This window comes from Martes martes (assembly GCF_963455335.1).
Source record: "Martes martes genome assembly, chromosome: 10".
NCBI classification, from domain to species: Eukaryota; Metazoa; Chordata; class Mammalia; order Carnivora; family Mustelidae; genus Martes; species Martes martes.
Window position 1 is genome coordinate 786,686 of NC_137898.1, and position 20,899 is coordinate 807,584.

Below are 20,899 nucleotides of genomic sequence, written 5' to 3' on the forward strand. Positions count from 1 at the left end.
CTGGCCCCCCTTGCTCACACACACATGCGTGCACTCTCAAATAAATCCACCTTTAAACAATAAAAATAAAAAAAATCAGAGATTACGGGGCCAGGGACCTGGCTGCGATCACGTCCCCAAGCCAGGGACACATGACTGGGGTGCACAGGCCCACCCAGGCTCCCCTCACTGTTCAGTAGCTGCTAGTGTGGCAAAGGGGGAGCCAAACCGTGTGTCCAAACCACAGTGCCAGGGCACGGTAGAGCACAGGCCCTGACCCCAGGCTGCGACCTGCACATCGCACGCCAGGACCACGGGACCACCGGGCTCGTGGTAACAGGCAGGAAGACTCACACGGAGCGAGCCGGCATCACACACCCGCCCCATCACCGCCGTCCCCAAACCAGAACCCGTGCGCCCTGCGTCCCACTTGTGCTCCCATCGGTACAGGTACATGTCATAAGGGGGATGGACGTTTAGTGCCACACCCCGTGGGGCTCACTGGGACTCCTGAACCGAGTCAAGCACCCCCCCCCCGCCCCCCTGGGCAGTGCCCGGTCTGCCACCGATCTGTCTGTTCAGACACCCACTCCAGAGGCCGTGTCCTCATGACCAGCAGCAGCTGTCGGGCTCTGTCCCGTCTCTGTGCAGCCTCCCGGTCTCTGCTCGCGCTTGAGGTTTTGTCAGGATCTCCCATTTTAAGCCCCCACGTGGCGCTCCGTGGAGTCTGACACTGTGGCCCAAGGCCTGGTTCTTGGTCATGGCCGCTCCCCGCCCGCACGGTACATCCACCCCAAGCGCGCACGGGGCCTCGGAGGCTGAAGCGACCCTGCGTTCCTCCAAACAGGATGCGCTTTTGCTTCCACCACCCCTGACGGCTCTCCCCCTGCAAGGCTTCGTGGGCCACGGCCTGTCACCTCCTTCGGTGGCGGGTGCTTTGCTTGGAGCTCATCCCCACCAGCGGGACGCCGGCCCCTGGCCAGGAGCCACGCCAGAGACTGTGCAAACAGAACCGAGTCAGCTCGCGCCTGGACACCCAGGACCTCAGCAAACACGGCCTGGCGCCTGCCGCGTGCACGTCTGCGGGTGTTACGGCAGACGGATGGACCCCCACGGCACCGTGCTGATGTCCCGCGCAGCCCCGCACCCGGCAGGGGAACTCAGAGCTTGGCTCTGCCCAGGAGCTCGGCCCCCCCGGTGCTCAGGGCCCTCCGTCCGGACATGCAGAACCGGAGGGCCCCCTGCTTCCGCCCATCGAGCACGCGCGCTTCGCTCTGCTGCTCTGAGCAAAAGACAGTCATGTCCAGGGCGCCCGGGTGGCTCAGTTAGTGACACAACTGCCTTCAGCTCAGGTCGTGATCCCAGAGTCCTGGGATCCTGCCCTGCATCGGGCTCTCCGCTTGGCAGGAAGCCACCTTCTCCCTCTCCCGCTCCCCCTGTTTGTGTTCCCTCTCTCGCTGGGCCTCTCTGTGCCAATTAAATAAATAAAGTCTTTTTAAAAAAGTAGTTAAAAAAAACCATTAAAAAACACCAAGACCCAATCATGGCAACACACTGTGAGCGGCAGCAAGTCGTGGGAAGGAAACACATTGCAGAACCCCACCATGGGGCTGGGGGTGGTGGGGCCACACAGCTGGTCCCCTGCTGGCTCCAGGCCATGACACTGGTCCCCGCAGCCCTCGGGCATGCGCGCCGGGCAAACGCGCTGACAGACTCACACCAGCATCCCTGAGCTCCCTGTCCTACTTCACGGAAGATTTTATTTGAAAGAGAGAGACAGAGAGGCAGAGAGCACATGGGAGCAGAGGCACAAGAAGGCCCCCACTGAGCAGGGAGCCTGATGCGGGGCTCGATCCCAGGACCCCGGGATCATGACCTGAGCCGAAGGCAGATGCTTGGCCGACTGGGCCACCCAGGAGCCTGTCTCTGTCATTTTAGTCGAAAAATGAAACTCATGCTTAGTATAAACGCTTCGGTTCCGCTCCGAATCCGACCAGCAGATCACACCCTTCCTTGAACAACCATGCGCGCCCTGCTAGCGAGTGAGCGCATCCCGAGCTAAATTAAAAACCACTCGGGAACAAAAACGGTAAAGTTTCATTGGAGAAGTTTAATTCTCTACTTTTATAGATATCATGTATTAAATTAGAAGGCCAAAAAGCAAAAATATACTTTACAATCCAAGATAAATCCGGACACCAGACCCGACAGAAGCATCGGAAACACAGAGTTCTGGGAATCATTCCCACCGGCGCACAGGGCTGCGGCCAGAGGGCGCCGGTACGGGGAGGGGCGCCTCTGGAAGGCTGATGGGGAGGCGGGAGGAGTCCCGGCACACACCGACGTTCCGTCCTGGCTGACAGCCTGGCGGGGCTGCCTGTGGAGGGAAGGCCACCGGCCAGCTCACGGAGGCCCCCAGGGTCTGTGCCTGGTGCGCACGGGGCCACGAGGCACAGCGGCCCGGCACCAGCAGCCACGCTGGCTCGTGGGAGTCCGTGGTGGCCATGCTGCGGCCGCATCACCGGCCTGTCCCAGGCCTGCTTCAGAGGAACTGCAATGGGTCCCCCCCCGCCCCCCAGAGCAGCAGGCAGCCACAGGCCACAACCCGCAGGCAGGACAGCAGGGTGCGAAGAAGGAATAAAGGGCCTGATGCGACCAGGGAAGGCCTTGCAGAGCGCGGGCTCTGATGTCAGTGTTCACGAGGAAGGGGAGCACAAGTGACAGGTGTCGGTCTCTCTCCCGCCAACCGAGGCCCCGCGAGTCCCACTGCGGCTGCTTGATGGGTTCTGTGGGCGTCCTCACAAGGAGCACATCCCTGACGCGCCCAGACGGCCCAGCAACGGGGAGGCGGAAAGTGGCACCGGGGCCTCTCAGACACGGGGTCCCGTGCTGCGCGTCTGTGGAGGTCGTCCCCACAGGACTGCGCTGCAGGCCCGCCCAGTGCTTCTGGGTAGAAATGCGCCGTGTGGCCCCAGGCCGTCCGAACCGGGAACTGGCACTCCACAAGAAAGCAGGGCTCCCGTGTTCGAGCCAGCGGTCAGCGCCCATCCCCCGGCAGCAGTCTTCACCGAGAAGCCTGGCCGGTGCGGTCATCGGGCGGCCGGCACGCACGCCTTCAGCCTTTCACGCGCGGATCCCTGATCGTCCTGCGCCTGCCGGCAGCAGCGACACCCTCCAGCTGGTGGGAAACGCCCCTGTGCAGGGGGGAGGCGGAACGGGGGTTCACCCTCATGCCGAGCCCTCGCAGGTCCGCGCCATCGGAGCCCATCACGCCCATGGTGGAGACTCCATCTTCGAAGGCAAGCCTGCCACGTGGGGGCTACGAGCAGCACCCGAGAAACGGCTCGCGCTGCTGATTTCCACGAGGAGCCCCTACCCGTCCCAGGCCAGGGGCCACGGCCGCCACGCAGCCCATGGTGCGGCACACGCACCTCCTGCCTCCCGAGAGGACTCGGACATTCACTGGGCGGCCGCTCCTTTCACCCGAAGGGAATTCACGGGACTGGTACAGTGATTACTTAAATCAACGTCAGTAGTAAGCCAACGGTTCCTAAACACCCTTTAATAAACAAATACAAAGTACTGGAACTACCACTTTTACCCCCAGTTTTAAGGTTCTGTTCCAAAAGTCGGTCAGAGGGGAGTGGCAACCCCTCAGAGTCCCACCCCACGGAGCTGGCATGACACACAGCAGGGAAAGGCATCACGGGGTCCCCAGGGCCCAGAGCCTGCGGGCGGGGCCAGGCAGGCCGCCGGGCTCGGCGCACCCTGGACCCAGTGTGTTCTGCATCCGTGCGGACCCTGCCACTGGACTGGCAAGATGGGAGTCAGCCCGCCCAGGACACGGGTGAGCAGCCCAGAACCAAACACAAGGAACATCCATGGGAAGACGGGAATTGTACGGCTGCAAGTTGTGAAAGTAACCCTCGGTCAGCTGCTAATGGTCTACGTGCCTGGAGTAACAGGCCTACCCCGGCTAAGGAGATTAACTGCATGCCACGGGTCAGCCCGGAGGACGGCGACGCATTCTACAGCGCCGGCAGAGGCGGGAGCTCGCAGAGAGCCTGCTTGCAACAGCGTGCGAGGAGCACACACGGCACTTGAAGACAAACGTCCCCAAGCGGCGGGAGGGCGAGCGTGCATACAGAGGACAAAACCCCCGTGCCCGCTCTGCTCCCAACGAAGCCAGGAGGAGAGCCACCCACACCTGAGTGAGGCTGGGCTCGGCGGCCGGGGACCAACCGCCCACATGCATCCCACACAAGGGGGAGGACTGGGACTACAGACACCCGAGCAAAGGCTACACGGGGCTCCTTCACAGGAACGGGGGGAGGGGCTGGGCCGGCATGTCGGGGGGAGGGGGGGCACGGGGCGGGCGAGGCTCTAGGACTCCTCCCCCATCTGGAGCAGGGAGTTGATGGCTGCGTCCCTGTCCCCTCTCTGGGCTTCCAGCACGGAGCGGATCACCTCCCGGTCCATGTTGGGGAACATGTCCTGGATGGCTCTCAGGTCCTCCTCGCTGCAGCGGGCCTGGGCACTCACGGCTGCTGCGGGCAGGGCCACAGGCACCACGCCGGGGCTGCACACCGCAGGCACGCCTGCAAGCACAAGACGCGGTTTAGGGAACCCACGGCGGCACCCGCGTCCACGCCGAGTGCCAGCCCTGGAAGCAGAGATGTGGGCCCCACGCCGCGGCCTCAGACACAGGTCCGGGCCTGCAGCGTCCTCCCCAACAGACACAGGTCCGGGCCTGCAGCGTCCTCCCCAACAGACACAGGTCCGGGCCTGCAGCGTCCTCCCCAACAGACACAGGTCCGGGCCTGCAGCGTCCTCCCCAACAGACACAGGTCCGGGCCTGCAGCGTCCTCCCCAAGAGACACAGGTCCGGGCCTGCAGCGTCCTCCCCAACAGGTGCACCCTCCACGCTATGCACTCAGAGCCCGGACAGCTGCTCGCGCTGTGGTCCCTTCAAACTCCGGTGACACCACAGAGGCCAACGGTCGCTGACCGAAGGCCACAAAGCAGTTCTCTGTCAGAGAAGGAACAGCACGCGGGACAGAGGCCCTGACTGTCCCACGCGGGCGGGTGACGGTGGGCCAGGCGGTGCAGCCGGTGGGTCCCTCCGACGCCAACCAGCACGAGATCTCTGAGCGCGAGGCGCACACCCAGAGCATCTCTTATGGGCCACGGTGGTGAGACGCCAAGAGCCCAGCTCTCCAGTCCACGGTCTGCAGGGCGGGGGGAACCACGGGGCAGAAGAGCAGCACGAAGGCTTCCCAGCCACTGTCTGGCCGGCACCGCTGACCACCATTCCCAGCCACTGTCCGGCCGGCACAGCTGACCACCATTCCCAGCCACTGTCCGGCCGGCACAGCTGACCACCATTCCCAGCCACTGTCCGGCGGGCACAGCTGACCACCACTCACCGGCTCCGTGGCCTCCGTGCCGCCCACGCACTGCTCGGCACACAGATCCCGCTGCACACTTTGCAAGAGCTCTCACCCGGTCCAGGGTTACCTCCACTGTGGGACCTCCCCCTGCTGGGGGCCGCACCTGCAAGCAGCCCCTCTTCCACAGGAACAGGTCCCACAGATGCACACACACACCACACACATGAACACGCACGCACACCCCCATACTACAGATCACACGTGCGCACGTGCACACACGCACCCCATACTGCGATCACACGTGCACAGGCGCACACCCCCCCATACACTGGATCACACGTGCACAGGCGCACACACCCCCATACTGCAGATCACACGTGCACGCACACATCACTCGTCACGCACACATCTCAACAAGGTTGGGGACAGTGGGATGTAAGTTATTCACAGCGGAAGTCACTCTGCAGCAGAAGCTTCACGAAAACACGGCGGTGAGCCCAAGTCCCTGTTTGTAGGAAATGCACTGGAGCCAGTGGGCGGCTTGGCCTTGGAGTCCAGGCAAAAAGCTCCTTCCTCTCCTTGGTCACCTCCTGTGAGTAGCTGACCGTCCCATAGCTTGTAAGTGTGCACTGAAGAGAACTTCCAAGTCCCCATTTATGTAGAACTCTCCTTTTCCAGAATAAACGTTTTAGGACAAATTCCAAAGGCATTTACGGAGCTAAGGAACCGGAAAAATGCGTGTCCTGACAGAGTGGACGTCTGGTTACCCACACGGGTCCCGGAGCAGGGACACGGTGGCTAGGGCGCCCCTAGAAAGACGTCTGGCGAAACCTCACCTGGAAACTGGGGGAGAGCCAGGCCGTCTGGGGCTGGGTCCTGATGAAAGGGGCGCCTGGGGCACAGGCACAGACCCTCCAAGAGGGGCCCTCGTGACCCTGGGGGCCACGGGGCTGAGCCACGCCGCAGCAAGCAGAGTCCGGGAGGGTCCGGGAGGGCCTCCTGCCTGCGCCTCTAGGGCCTACTGCCCGGCCACACCGAGTCTGGACTTTGGCCTCCAGAAGTGAGGGCAGACCTTCCTGCTGTTTCAAGACGCCCAGGGCATGCACCCCTCGGCCCATCGGGCGCCCGCTCCTCCTCAAACCTCCAAAGGCGGACAGTGAAGCCCCGACTTCACCCAGACCCTGCAACTGCTGCAGGGAAGGGGCAGGGAGGGCCCCAGGGAGAGCCCCCAGGAAGGTCTTCTGCTGACCTCGCAGAGCCCCCCGAGGCAGGGGAGGTGCCCAGCCACAGGCCGGCTCAGGGATGGGCGAGCGCTCTCCCACTCAGGGGGCCTCCCAGGCCGACGACGTGCCCTCGGCTTCCTGAGCTGCTGCGTCCCTGCCGAGGCTCCCGTCTCCCGCTCAGTGCGACGTCCTTCTGTTCTGTGAATCTGTCCAGGCTGCTCTGGATCTCCTGGGCCACCAAGGCCACTTCCACCAAGGCTGGTTCTGTCATGACCAGGGCTCACCCTTGCCCCCGTGTCTGTGGGAGGCCCCCCTGCAGAGATCGGAGTCCACGGCTCTCCCTCCAAGTCCCGAACCCGTGTGGGCACCTGGGATGCAGAGGCAGCCTTCCCACCCCGCCCACTTCCTTGTGGGGCACGTCTAGGCTCCAGGTGAAGGTCAGCCCCAGGTGACACCCTGGTCCTACACCGGCCACAAGTGCACAATGACGAGGCCTCTCTCGTCTGGCTCAGCGGAAACGGCAGGGCACCCCACGCCACCCCAGCCCTGGGCGGCACAGCCCCCGCACCCCGCAGTGTGCCGCCCCAGCCCGGCCCCTCTGGCACAGCGGGACCACCGCACCGCCTCGGGCAGAGACTACGGATGCCCGCACGCAGCTCTGCCTCAGCTGTTCTGCCCGTTTCCTGGCTGATCGCGGCGGGAGCCGGTTGAGCCCCGTCACCATCCCCATCGTGGCCACAGCAGAAGTAAACTGAGGGCTGACGGTAACATATGGAAATTGAAAGTCGTGAAAGCAACCCCACTGCCGTCACAAACTGCTACTTTACAGAGATCGATAAGCACGACAGAGCGGGGACGTTAGGGCACCAGCTCACTTCACCTCACAGGGCAGGATCTTTCGTGATGATAACTCGACGCTAACGTGTTCAGAGACTACGTTTCTAAACTTCCACAAAAGTAAAACTTGCCAACAGTTTGGGGATAAAATATTCTGTGTCCTAGAAATGTATAAAGTAACTCACGCCTAAAACCAAACCTGCACATTTGGAAAGATCCTGTGACGCAGAATGGACTTAGCCTGCTGCGCACTGCGCTGCGAGCCCCCGAGAACAGCGCTGGGGAGGGGAAGGGCACACACCTGTGATGGGTACGTAGCCGACGCCTTGCTGGTACACGGTGGGCATCAGGACCACGGGCTGAGGCGGCATCATCACGGTGGCTGGCAGCGACTGGAACACACGGAAGACGATCACGGGGTCAGAGGAGAACACAGCTCACAGGGAAATGGACACACCCTGGTGGAAGGCCAGTGAGTGCCTTGGCTACGGGGCTGTTCCGGAGTTGTGGCCGACGGACACATCAGAAGGGAACGTGGTCCCCGGAAGCAAACAAGTACTTTCAGGCCCTACAGGAGTAACGCTTCCTGACTGCCTCTAGCATGCCACCCCCTCAGTGAACGCAGCCGGGGTTGTGAGTTCACATGAAACATCAGTCGTGTCATGAAACGTCTAGGAGTAAAATGACACGAATGCTAGTACCTGCTTTCAAATAGCCCAGGAGCAAAGAGAGGAAATCAAGGTCTGCTGGGCTGGGACACCTGCAGGGATCCTCATCCAGGCAGATGTACAACAGCAGGACACCACCACCGCCTTGGGGACACAAAGGTCCCAGAACCCCACCCGCCCCGAGAGCAGTGGGTGCAGACCGGATCCGGCACGAGCCAGGGGACCCAAGGACCAGAGGGCCAGGAGCTGTTCCCTCAAACCCCGTGTGGTCCTAAGACCCTCCCCCTCCGACCCCAGACCACATGGCGGGCCCTCTCTGGCCATGGGAGAGGCCATACCCTGAGGGACAGGCCACCACACCATGCTGCTCCCCCCACCAGAACACACCACGGTCCCAGTCCCTCGGGAGCAAATAGCCCCACTGAGCTGAGGCTGCCCCTCCGCCCGCCTTCCTGCCCCTCCCTCACCGTGTAGGACATGACCAGGTTGATCATGCCCTCCTTGTCGTCACCCTGCCGGCCGCTCAGGCTGTACCACTCGTCCTCCACCTTGCCCTGCTTCAGGGACTCGGGAATGGTGACATGCGTCCAGGCAATGCGGTCGTCCATGGAGAAGGCCCGCTGAGGGAGATGGGGGGCACAGGTGCTGCTGCCGTCCCGAGGCCCTGCCCCTGCCGCCCACTCTCCAAGTGTCCTCACAGCCCCTGGCCCCGCCCACAGCCCCACCCCTCAGCCTGCCCCTGGGGGCCCACCTCCTCCAAGAGTCACCCCCCAACTCCACCCCAAGGCCTGGTCCCCTCCACGACACACACGGGACCCCCAGGCTCAGCCCCACGAAGCCAGGAGGGCCTCCATCAGCATCTGGACAGGTGCGGTCTGGCCTCTGCCCACCCCCTCGGGATCCCCTGCAGGTCCAAAGCCTAGTGAGCACGGACAGAGGGAAAAAGTCCCTCTCCCTGCTAATAAGCAGGCCCTCCCTCCTATCCCCTGTGCTGAGCAAAAGGAGAGAAGTAGTAGGAGAGAGGAACCTAGAAGGCAAGAGAGAGAGCAAGAGGGCACCATACTGGGTGGTGGTCCACCTCAGGCCCTGCTGCCCAACCCCCAGCCCTCCGACCTCTCCCCCTGCCAACCAAGCCCCTGGGGCTCCCTGGCTGGCCACAGCGGGCTGGGCGGCCCCATGCACATGCCCAGAGGACCAGGCTCAGGACAAGCCCCACGGCATCCCTCTGACCCTCCCAGGGACGCCTGGGGGGCTGGCAATTTGCCCAAGAACCCCATTCCACCCGGCGTGGGGTCTAAGCCACTTTATACCCAACCTGATCACAAGAGCTGGCCTCCAACGTGCCTTTGGCTTGGGGATGTGTCTGGGGCTTACAGAAGGGGGTGCGGCCGACCCTGTCTCCTCAGAGTGCCGAGTCCCCAGCCCTAGGACGCCGTTTCTGCACGTAACTGGTCAACAGACCCGTATGGGGCCGTGTACTGTGCGTTGCTGCTGGGGACACCAGGATGCCCGTCACAAAGCAATGACAGCCCTGTGTCTGGGCGGGCCTGCAGCTCCCGGGCGGCCTCGGTGGAGGAAGGCCACAGGCGGCCCACACCCCCGGGCCCGCGACGGGCGGCCGGCCCTCTCACCTCGTCGAAGATCTCCAGGTAGAAGGAGTCCACACCCGGGGGCACCGTGCACTGGATAACCTTATTCCAGCGGGGGTTCTTGGCGCCGTTGTGGGCGGTGGGCGTCTCGTACACGGCGTAGCCCAGGCGCAGGCGGCAGTACGGGTCCATGCGGGTCATGCCGTAATTCTTCGCCAGCTTGGCCTGAAACACACCAACGTGACTGAAGGGGCGGCCAGCGTCGGAGGGGAGGACTCGTGCACACCCACGCTGTCCGTCCGCTCCGAGTCACCAACGCTGGTGTTCCCCGGGGACCAGGATACGGCCGCCACCGTGTTCCTGGGCTCTGGGTGCCCGGTCCCTGCTCACGTCAATGGAGCCATGGCGCCCACGGGGCAGCTCCTTCTCCAACGTCCCCTCGGAAGAGGCTGCAGGGCAGGGTGACGGGCAGGCTGTCCTGGGCCAGAGCCGAGAGCCCGCCTGGAGAAGCGGGGCCGCAACTTCAGGCCACGGGCCAGCCGTCGCCAGGCTCCCCGTTCTGCTCTGTGTCTGCCGCCACGGGCTACGGACCCTGAGGAGCCTGACCTTCAGCCGGACAGGCTGCCTTTGCAGGAAGAAAGCTCGGGGACTGACGAAGAGCGAAGGCTTTGGCTGCCCGGGTCTCTGTCCGCAAACAGCCTTCCGAGCGGATCTCACCGCTCCAGCGCCACCGCGGCCCGGGAGAGGAGCGCGGCAGCTGCCGCCCACCGACACCGACCCTTCAGGCCCGATGTGTCTGCTGAGAGGGGCACGAGCAGACCCACGTGGGACGGAGCACCATGCCCAGGACAGAGGAGCCTCTCAAACCTCAGTGACGAGAACACAGCCCAGTGGAACGCGGGCGAAGCCCCGTGGGGGAACGTGCTGGCTCCGCGCCGTCGGCCGTCCCGGGGACGTAAGCGCAAACCCCAACGAGCCCAAACCAGACCGACCCTGCGCTGAGCCGCACAGCACCCAAGCCCCGCGCACGGGCGGCCGACGACACACCTGCTGGGCACCCGTGGAAGCCCTGTGGGCCGCGCCGTGGACACTTCCGGCTGCAGCTGGGCGGAGGCCGGGCGCGGGGCCAGGGAGGGGAGAGGCGGGGCGCTCCATGGACAGGAACCACCAGGAAAGCAGGCGGGGGGGGGGGGGGGTGGCCCAGAAGCACAGCGGGGCCCCCGCAGACAGGGGAGAAAGGCTTATCACGGAGAAAGTGGGAAGCCACGGGCCATGCCGAGAGGCCCAGCAGCTACACAGGGCTGGGGGGACAGTGAGCAGGGCGCAGACCTCCTGCTCGTGCAGGCGCACGAGAGGGCGAACTTTCAGAAACACCTGAGGATCTGCGGTGACCCCGTCACCCCGAGAGTGTGGCCAGGTGTCTGGGTCCCGTAAGACCCACTGTATTCGTGAGGTCTGTGACTCTGCCTGCCTCCCAGTGACTCTCCTTTCTTCCTGGTTTCACAGAAAGCCATGGACACCAAAACCACTTTAGGCCCTGACCATGCCTTTGGATCTCCTGGGGGTCCGTGCCCCGACCTCACCAGCAGCCGTGGGGGTCGGGAAAGACATGAGTGGCAGGAGCAGGGCCGGCACGTGGCGTGCGCCCGTCCACAACCCTCCCTGGTGATCCTGCTACTTCTGGTAGAAGCCTGGAGAATCACCCGCATCTTTTATCAGATACGCTTCCAGAAAAACGAAGCAGAAAAGCCACCTGTCCCCACGGGAAGTGCGGTCCAGCCGCCCCCCCTTCCCTCCCCCCGCCGCTCCGGGGAGCCCCGGCACGCACCTGCACCACGGTAATGCTGAGGCGGCCCACCGTGCCCACCGCCCCTCCGTACTGCAGCTGCTGGGCCGCCTGCGCGTCCAGCTGCACCTGCTGCTGCGCGGCCGTGGGCGTGATGCGGAGGAAGTCCTGCGGCAGCTCGCCGACGTACACCTTCGGGGAGAGCACACCATTAGTGCGGCGGGAACCCAGCCGCGCCGTCGCCAAAGCCGGGGGCCCACGGGGTCTCCAGCCCGAGCACCTCGAACCAGCACCCTGCCCTCCGGCAAGGAGCCCTCTCTCAGTGGACGGAGATGCACACCGGGCCTCTGCGGGGGCCGTGGTCGGGGGTCACACACCCTAACCCACGCGTCCGCCGTCGGCTTGCTCTGCAGCCGCTGGGATGAGCTACGCCTATGAGCTGCGAGGTACCAGCTAAAAGCGAGCAGTGAGACAAAATCGGAAGCCGGGATCTCTAGTTGTATGGAAACCCACCGCTCAAACCAGCAACGGCCCAAAAAGACCCCACAAAGCCCCAAACACCTCCCCTCTTTGCCTCTTGCTGATCCCTTTGTCCACGAGGCTGCCTTGCCTCGAGAGACAGGGCCGGGGATGCGCCAGATGGTGGACTATGCAGAGGCCCCAAGGGTTCCCAGGAGCCAGTCTTCCAGGAAGAGACAGCGGCTACCGAGGGAGCCGGCTGCCACACGTGGTGGCCGCCGTGGACGGGGCTTCCCCTGCGGAGACGAGCAGAGCGAGGCCCCGCAGGGTATTCGATGCACGGCGGCCTGCACGTCCCTCTCCCCAGGCAGGGCGGGCTCAGGGTCTGGAGGCTCTGGGCGGAAGGACAGACGGCCCGGGGAAACACAGTGGGCGCAGCTGCTGGCCACAGAGCCCCGCGGAAGGGGGCAGCAGACCACAGCGCAGGGGACCCCGGTCCTCCTCGGCCGCCCCATGGGGACGTCACCAGGGATTCAGGAGAGCCTCGAAGTGTTATTTTCAGGAAACGCCCCAGCGCCACAGCGAGTTGTGGCGAACTGCATTACTGACGGTGGCCACTAGGGACCGCACGTGCACGCACCCAACACCCTAAGGCCTGTGTTGCTGAGGTCCCAGATGACTCGGTCCAGCAGGATTCCAGAAGGTTCCGCACCCACTGATGTCACAAGCACCAATGGGAAAGCATTTCTCTGCTGTTTCACTTCAAACGTCCCCAGAAAGGTCTGGGTCCCTGTCCTTCGTGTCCCCATCTCGGGCCTGGCGTTGAAACTGAAGGAAAGCCACTCCCAGACGCCCGTCTCGGGTTCCCCACGGCCCCCAGCTCAGCACCCGGCAGCCTGGTGCTCCAAATGCTTCTCTCTGCGAAGCAAGCACCCCCTTCTCCTGGCCGCACCGCACGCCGGGCCGTCTCAGGCGCCCGGGGAGGAGGGCCCCTCGCACCGTCTCCGTGTCTGGAGTGGGCAGCCCCGGGGGCTCATGTACTCATAACAGGCACAGGGGAAAGCAGTGGGGCCCGGGAGGCCCAGGGTTGCCAGGTGAGGATGGCACTGGCTCCCAAGGGGCCTCGCAGGCGCCCTTCCCCCAGCGTGCCGCTCGGCTCACCAGCAGGGCCCAGGGCTCGTCCTGGAAAGGAGGCCGCACGCCCTCCAGCACGGCTGAGACGCTGCGGCTGGCCTGGCGGCTATCTGACCGACGCCCATGGTCACAGTGGGTAAATGTGCGTACATGCGAACCACACTCCCAGCCAGAGCTCTTCCCAGAGGCCGCGGGGCCGGATGCTGCCTTGCCAACCGGCCACCGGCCTCCCAGCCTCTGCCTGCAGTGGCCGCGGTGAGCTCTGCCCACTCCCGAGAGGGCGACCTGACGCACAGGGACTCAGGCTAACCAAACGCAAAACATCAGTGCACACAGACCAAATTCTCAGTTACTCTGACAAATAACCGCTCCCTCCGCACCACACAATGCAGCTCTGAGGGTCCTGTGGGGACACACCGTGCCCTCAGGGGGCACATCAGGGACGGCCACGCAGGTGTCGGCAGTGACAGCCGTGACGGGGTGTGCTCAGGCCCGGGGATCGTTCTACTGCTACTTCCCGTCATCCCATTCCCAGACTGGGACTTGCAGAATGATGCTTCCTCTCTGCTGCACTCATCTGGGTTTTCTTCAAGGAGAACACGCCCCTTCAGAAGAGGCGGATGAAACTATACTACAGGTCAGAGATCGGGGCGCCCGGGGGTGCAGCCGGCTGAGCCTCTGACTCCTGAATTCGTCTCAGGGTCCTGGGATTGAGCTCCATGATGGGCTCCTTGCTCAGTGCGGTATCTGCTTGGGATTCTCCCTCCTTCCCTCTGCCCGGCCCGCTGTGCTCGTGTCTGCTCGCTTGCTTTCAAATAAGTAAACCTTTAAAAAAAAAAAAGATCAAACATCTAATGTTCTTTCTCAACCACTTTTCAACTTTGAAACCATAACCATGAAACGAGGGTTTTTACAACATAAATTAACAGTGCAAACAAAACACGGGAAGAGACAGACGTTGAGCCCCCCGCCAATGCCAGCACTGACAGGATGGGGGATACCAGCTTCTGGAAAAGCCGTGAGGAGGACCCCGTGCCCTGGGGGCTTCTTCCTGCCTGAGGGACAGGCTACAACATCCCTGACCAGCAGTCCTCAGACAGTCCAGGTCCCCAAAACAAGGCAAGTCTGAGACGGGCCCAGAGAGCAGGCCACTAAGGGTCCATGGCATCCAAATAAAGCCCAGAGCGAGCGGTCACGCAGCAAAGCCGGTCTCTGGTGACATCAGTCATGCCCTGCTGACGTCACCAGTGGGGACCTCACACAAGGCGCAGAGACGGAGGAGCTCTCGCACTCTCACAGCTGCTCTGTACCTCGCACGTGCGAGGTCAGGAGAAAACGTCAACCTCACTAAAAAGGAAGGAAACGACACTTGGCGTCTTACGAAACACCGAGCTCCTGGTTATGCGGGCGGGGCCCCGCTGCCCCGGGAGCCAGCACACAGGTCCGTCCACGTGAGCGGACGCCCACACCTGCAGTCGGCATGAGCACGTCCACACAGCACACGCCGTGGACCAGCCCAGGTGCCAACACAGGCCCGACCGCTTCAGAGACCAGCGGGGAAGGTCGTCGGGAGCGCCTGCCTTATGCACGTGCGGAAGCTCAGGGTTAATCCCCGAACGGACTTGTGCCGTAGGATGATGGAGGAAAGGCCTGAACGGTCACGCCCAAACACGCACTTCACCCTGTCTCAAAGACTAGAGAACGATGAATCCTGGTCAGAGACGCGTAAGGGACACTGTCAACCGTCACACGCTTACAAGGGGGGGTACGCTGACTCCAAAACGTCAGCCGTGCGCCGGCTGGGGCAGGTGGCTCTCTGGGCCTGTCTGTCATCACTGTCCCCACAGGGAGCAGACTTCCACACAGTCTGCGGACAGCGTCTGTCAGCCCACGTGCCGTACAGCAACTCGTGCGCGGAGTGCAAACAGCACTCAGTTAACGCACGGCCACGGCAAGGTTCTTAGGGGCGCCTGGGGGGCTCAGTAGCTGAAGCCTCTGCCTTCAGCTCAGGTCATGATCCCAGGGTCCTGGGATCGGGCCCCGCATCGGGCTCTCTGCTCAGCGGGGAGCCTGCTTCCCCCTCTTTCTCTGCCTGCCTCTCTGCCTACTTGTGATCTCTGCCTGTCAAATAAATAAAATCTTTTTAAAAAACTGAAAAACTGTTCATGTTTTGTATATATTTGTTGAGCAACCCTGGATGTATTTATAAATTATAATGTGTCAAATTACACACACAAATCAGTGATGTATATAAATACTGTACCAACAAAATCATGAATTCAAAAATTCATTCAACTGTCACTTTTCCAGTAAAACATCTGCAAAGTTTTCTTAGTATTTTTAATGAACTTTCAACTTTTGCTTGATATGCGAAAATACTTTTTAGTCTCCTGCTGGATGTTCTTTCTGGCCCCCCAACAAGGTGACGGGGTAGAGAACTCCTGTGGCACGGAGACAAACACGGGAACAGTGGCACAAGGCAGAGTTCCCGTGTCTGTGTCCCCCACCAAGTCGATGGCCACGCGATGCCCAAGGAAACAGGCGCAGTGATGCCGCGAGGAGGAGGAGCCCCGGTGCAGGCCGCCAGCCGCTGTGAGGCCGTCCCTTGGCTCTGCTCGTCTGAGAACCTGCTCCGCCCTCTGGGGCCAGCATCACCCCTGAGGACACTGGCACTCAGGACTCCAGAACCCCGACCATGGTCCGAAGAGGTACCCCGACACAAACGCCTCCTTGATCCACATCACTCAACTGGAACCAAAGCTGAAAGGGACAGAGAAGCCCTTTGGGCCCTGAGCTGTGGAGGGGCTGAGGGCCAGGCAGTGAAGTCACAGCTCACAAGACGAGGCCCCCCAACCGCAGGACAGTGTCTGGTGGGCCATGAGTCCCAAACCTCCCCGGTGTCGCAGGGGCCAGTCGCGCGGAAGGCCCTGCAAGGGAACACGTGTCACCAGACTGACTGAGGCCACAGCTCAGCAGGGTCCTATCTCCCAAGCGACTGCATGAAGGGGCGGCTCCGACCCCCAGCCTGGCTGGGACAGAATCCTCGCTACACCCTGCAGGAGGGGGCCTGCGTGGCGAAGAGCCGGGCACCTGCTGCAGGATGTGACAGCCGATGGGCCATGGGGACAGCAGAGGCGTGTGGGCGGGGCCCAGGCTGAGAACCCCACTCTGCTCAGAAGGCGGGGCTCCCTCAGGGCTCATCCTGACACTGGGGGAGACTGCAGTGGGGTCTGCGGGAAGGAGGGCCCCCGCTCTGTCTGTGATGCCTGGAGCCTTTCCAGGGCAAGGAGCAGCCGAGCGCACGGACCTGCCACTCAGGAAGGAGGCTGGGAGGAGACAGGGAGTCACTGTCATGTTGGAGACCCGAAGCCACGGTCCCAGGGGAGAGAGGACACACAGAAAAAGAGGAGGAGGAGGAGCTGGTGGAAAGAGGTCCAAGTGGAGACAGTGGCCTCAGAGCAAGGAGAGGCTGCGGTCACCTGGCTCACAGGGGATGGCCATTTCCAGAGGGCCCGGGAGACGGGACGTGAGGTACGGCAGTGCCGACCCCGGGCACACCCGCACCCGGTTCGCGAGGCCAGAGGGATGGGCTCGGCTCTGCAGAGGCGGGGAGGGCCTGGCCGCCGGCAGGGCAAGCGGGGGGCCACGGCGGCCAGGGCGCGTGCAGGAGCCCACAGGCTCACCACGGTGCTCGACAAAGGAGGCGCCGCCACGCACAGGCCTGAAGGGAAAGCCGAGTCCTGCCTCCGAGGCCTGGAAATGGACGGGCAGGAGCCGAGCGCGTCCTGACCTCCCTGCACGACGTCTCAGGACCAGCAGACGGCGGACCGGGGGGGCCGGCTCTGCAGACCGCTCTGGTCAATCAGCGCAAAGAGCCATAAGACACCCGCCGCGCCCTGCACCGGCCCGAAATCGCCGACCCGGCAATCACCACCGACATCTGGAAGTTATTACCCACGTTCCCCACTTATATGAACTCATACACGCGCTTACGTTCACAGGCTCGTAAGGACGCAGTCACCGTGTCACCTATCAAAAACAATCGCCGTCAACGAGGCCAACGAGGGCCTGGAGTGTCAGGTCAGCCAAGTGCCGCCCCGCAGGCCGCCTCGGCCCGGGAGGGAAAAGGCATCAGGAGGAGGAGGACCGTGCGCTCGGCCCGAACTCGCTCATGGGTCAGCACCTCCGGAGGAGGTCGGGTGGTCGGGGGGCTGCCCCGCGCGTCTGTGAGGGAGGCTGGAAAGGCTCTCGCTGCCTCCGACGGAGCCTCGGTCACCATCCCGAGCTGGCGGGCCCCACCGAGGTTTAAAGCAGCACGTCTCCCACAAACCCCCCGAGCTCCGACAGGGAAGGCCGGGCCCGACCGGCGCTTCCGACAGGCTGCAGGCTGGAACAGAAACCAGATGTCGTCGCGAGAACACTGGCCATGGGAAAAGTGAGGCCAACAGCACAGGCCTGGGGCACGGCTCGGCGGCGACGCAAGGAAGGAACTGGCCCCAACAGACAGACGCCTAAGAACCACCTGAGCCCCACCGAGGGGAGCAGCTAGCACCGCCCACCACAGCTCACCTCACCCAGCCCCTGAGGCTTCCCTGTGCAGGGAGACAGGAAACACCCCATCCCCTACCAGGCAGACTCTCCCTCCTCCGTCACACCCCCAAGGACACTGCCTGTCACTCCTCTGTGGCGAGTGGGACACGAAGGATGCCCCACGTGCACCTGAGTCCAGGCTCTGAGCGCCCTGGAGCCCAGCGGAGCCCTGTGTGCCACGCACAGGGATGCGGGCCCCCATCCCCAGCCACACGCGCCCAAGAGCACGCCCAGCCCCCACCCAGCCCGAGCGCTGCCCCGTGCTCCCTCACCACCTCGCACTGCCATGGCCGAGCACCTGGTCCTCTGCCTGCACAGCACCCGGCACCCGGTCCCGTCGGGGCACCCCGGCTAAAGGAAAAGGCCCACCAGACTGGAACAACTGCCACAGTCCTCACAAGGACCGCTTGGCCCGGGGAGCGGGGGCGCTGAAGAGGCTGTGTGCCGGGCAGGAAGCTCTGTTAGAAACAAACACCCGAGGGACCGGATGAAACTCAGGCACCCAGTCCAGCTGCTGCCTGCTGGCCTTTCATCTGGAAAAGCACTGGGCCGGGCCTGCTGCTCGCACTGGCACAGGCACCCCCCCCCACTGCGGCCCCCAGCCCGTCCCCACAGGCCGGCAGGGCTCCTCCTCCAAGTGTCAGGGTAGGTGCCAGGTCCCCCCAAGAACCTTACCCACCTCAACCACGGCCCCTGACAGGCCACCCCACATCTAAGTCAGGAGTCGAGACCCACGGCTCTGGGCACCTGGGTGGCTCCGTCGGCTGAGCGTCTGACTCTTGGTTCCAGTGCAGGTCACGATCCCGGGGTCATGGGATCGAGCCCCACATCGGACTCCACGCTCAGCAGAGTCTGCGTGTCCCTCTCCCTTGCTGCTCCGCTGCTCACACGCTCCTCTCTCTCTCTCTCTCAAATAAATAAAATCTTAAAAAACAAAGCAAAAAAAAGAGTCACAGCTCTGCGCGCGCAGCTCCCCAGCTCCCGGGTGTCTCCCTCGCTGCACGGTAAGACCCTGACTGCGGGCGCCACACCCGGGTGCTCCCTGTGTCATGCTGCCCCAAATACCAGGACCGGTAACACCGGCTGAGGAACACGTCACGTGTCCTGCGCTGGCACTCAAGACCCCAGCCCCAGATGCCACCTTCCCGGAGCCCCCAGCAGCTCCGGCCCAGCCCTGACGTTGCTGCGCGTCTGCAGGTCACGGAGGGCACCCATGGTGCACACCAACGCGGACACGTAAAGCCACAGCACGCGCACAAGCGGCGCACGTCAGACGGACGAGCAGCACTGACCGTAGGCGCAGACACTGGCTCCCGAGCCCGGGTCTCTGCGCTGTCACAGAGTGGAGTGTCCCCCGGAAACAGGACAGGACGAGCTCAGCCCTGGGCAGCCTCCCTTCCCAGCAGACACTGTGCCCGGCTTCGTGCACGTCCACGCTCGGGACCCGCCTCCCGTGCAGCCCCGCGGCTCCCGGCGCGCGGTGTGGGAGGACCAAGAAAGGAGCGCTGGGCGGGTTCCCTCGCTGCGGGGTCAGCCAGTCGCACCAGCAGGAGGCAGCGCCGGGGACACCGCCTGTAACACCGCCTGTAAGTCGCCGCAAGCCCGAGCGCTGAAGCCCCGCACGAGTCCAGAACTCCCGGCGGGCAGCGGGGCCCTTGCACACGCACGTCTCCGCGAGCAGCGGGGCCAGCTCCCCTTCAAGCTCCCGGACGGCCCCGTGCCCGTGGGGGCTCCCGACGACGCCGGGGTCTTCCCCTCGGCCTCAGAAAGGCCGTCCCCTCCGGCGAGCACCGGACGCGCCCGCCCGCCTCCGGGCGAGAAGCCCCGCGACCTCCTGCCCTGCGGCGCGTCCTGAGTCGCTGCTACCGCGACCCTCGGGTCTCCGACGCCGCGGGCGCGGTCCGGGCTGCGGGAGGCCCCCGGCCCCGAGCCACCCGAGCCGCTCCCCGCCCGCCCCCTGCACTGGCACAGTGCGGGGACCACGCCGGAGCCTGCCGGGTGCTCGGTGCCCGCGCTCTCGTCGGCAAACGAAGAGGCTGACGGCGGGACTGGGGGCCCGGCGGGGGCCGCGGGGGCGGCGGGGGCCGCGAGCCCTACTCCGCCCGGGGAGCGAGGGCGGCCGTCGGCGGCTCGGGTCCTCTACAGACGCACGCTGCGGCGGCCCCACGCGAGGCCCGCCGGGGCCCGCGGGACCCTCCTCGGTGCGGGGACCCACGCAGGGCGCCGGGCCTCCTCGGCCGCCGCAGGCCCCGCCGCCCCGCCCGGAGCCCGTCGCCGGGCCCTCCCCGGACGCTCCGGAGCCCCCGCCCGCGCGCCCCCGCCCGCAACCTCACCGGCCCGCGCTGCGTGCTGACGGTGGTCGCCATGGTGCCAGCGGCCCCCGCCTCGCCCACCGGGAGCGGACGCGTCCGCCACCCACAACGCCGGAGCCTGCGACGCCAACCGCCGGTCCCAGCGAAGCCGCCGCCGCCTCGGTCAGCTGACGGCTGGCCCCGCCCCCGCGTCACTCACTGCGCAGGCGCCAAGTCCGCCCCGTCCCCTTCCGGCGCCGCACGCGCGCGCGCCCCGGCAGGCGCCTGCGCAGTCGCTCTCCCCGGGCCGCGGCCCCGCGAAATGCCTCCCGAGCTGGCCGTGTGCGCATGCCCGCAGTGGCGGGCCCGCGCGGGTCACGTGGCCGGGTGGGGCCCGCCCCCACTTCCCCGCCCCCCCTTCCCCGCCCCCAACCCCCTCGAGGGTCTGCAGCCGCGGAGCAGGGCGGGCGACCGCACGGTTCCCCACCTCGGAGGCAAAGCGACGGCGTAGCCCTGCAGCTGCCCCAGATCCTGGGAGTGCGGGAGCCCTTACGCGCGGATGTGTGAGCGCTGCAGTCCGGCCGTCGGGGCGGCGGCAGCGCGGACCGTCTCAGCACGAGCGCCTCCGCCGCCAGGACGGGCGGCCCCCGCGTCCCTCCACCTCCCAGGTCCCCTCCCCTCCGGGGTCCCCCCCCCGGCCTTGACGGGCGGCGCGCCCACCCCCCAGGTCCCCCTCCCCTCCGGGGTCCCCCACCCTCGCCACGACGGGCGAAGCCCCCACCCCCCAGGTCCCCCTCCCCTCCGGGGTCCCCCACCCCCGCCTTGACGGGCGGCGCGCCCACCCCCCAGGTCCCCCTCCCATCCGGGGTCCCCCACCCTCGCCACGACGGGCGGCGCGCCCACCCCCCAGGTCCCCCTCCCATCCGGGGTCCCCCACCCTCGCCACGACGGGC

The 20,899-nt window shown here is 64.8% G+C and overlaps 1 protein-coding gene across 1 annotated transcript; it reads right to left on the minus strand.

The window, feature by feature from the left end:
* Positions 1-2,069: 2,069 nt before the first annotated feature.
* On the minus strand, positions 2,070-20,143 carry TOLLIP (toll interacting protein). Its single transcript, XM_080815258.1, has 6 exons — positions 19,989-20,143; positions 11,515-11,664; positions 9,729-9,911; positions 8,565-8,717; positions 7,731-7,821; positions 2,070-4,577 (listed from the first exon to the last, which is right to left on the minus strand). The coding sequence occupies exons 1-6, from the start codon at positions 20,019-20,021 to the stop codon at positions 4,363-4,365; spliced, it is 825 nt and encodes a 274-aa protein (XP_080671384.1). The 5' UTR covers positions 20,022-20,143; the 3' UTR covers positions 2,070-4,362.
* Between the last annotated feature and the right edge of the window lie 756 nt (positions 20,144-20,899).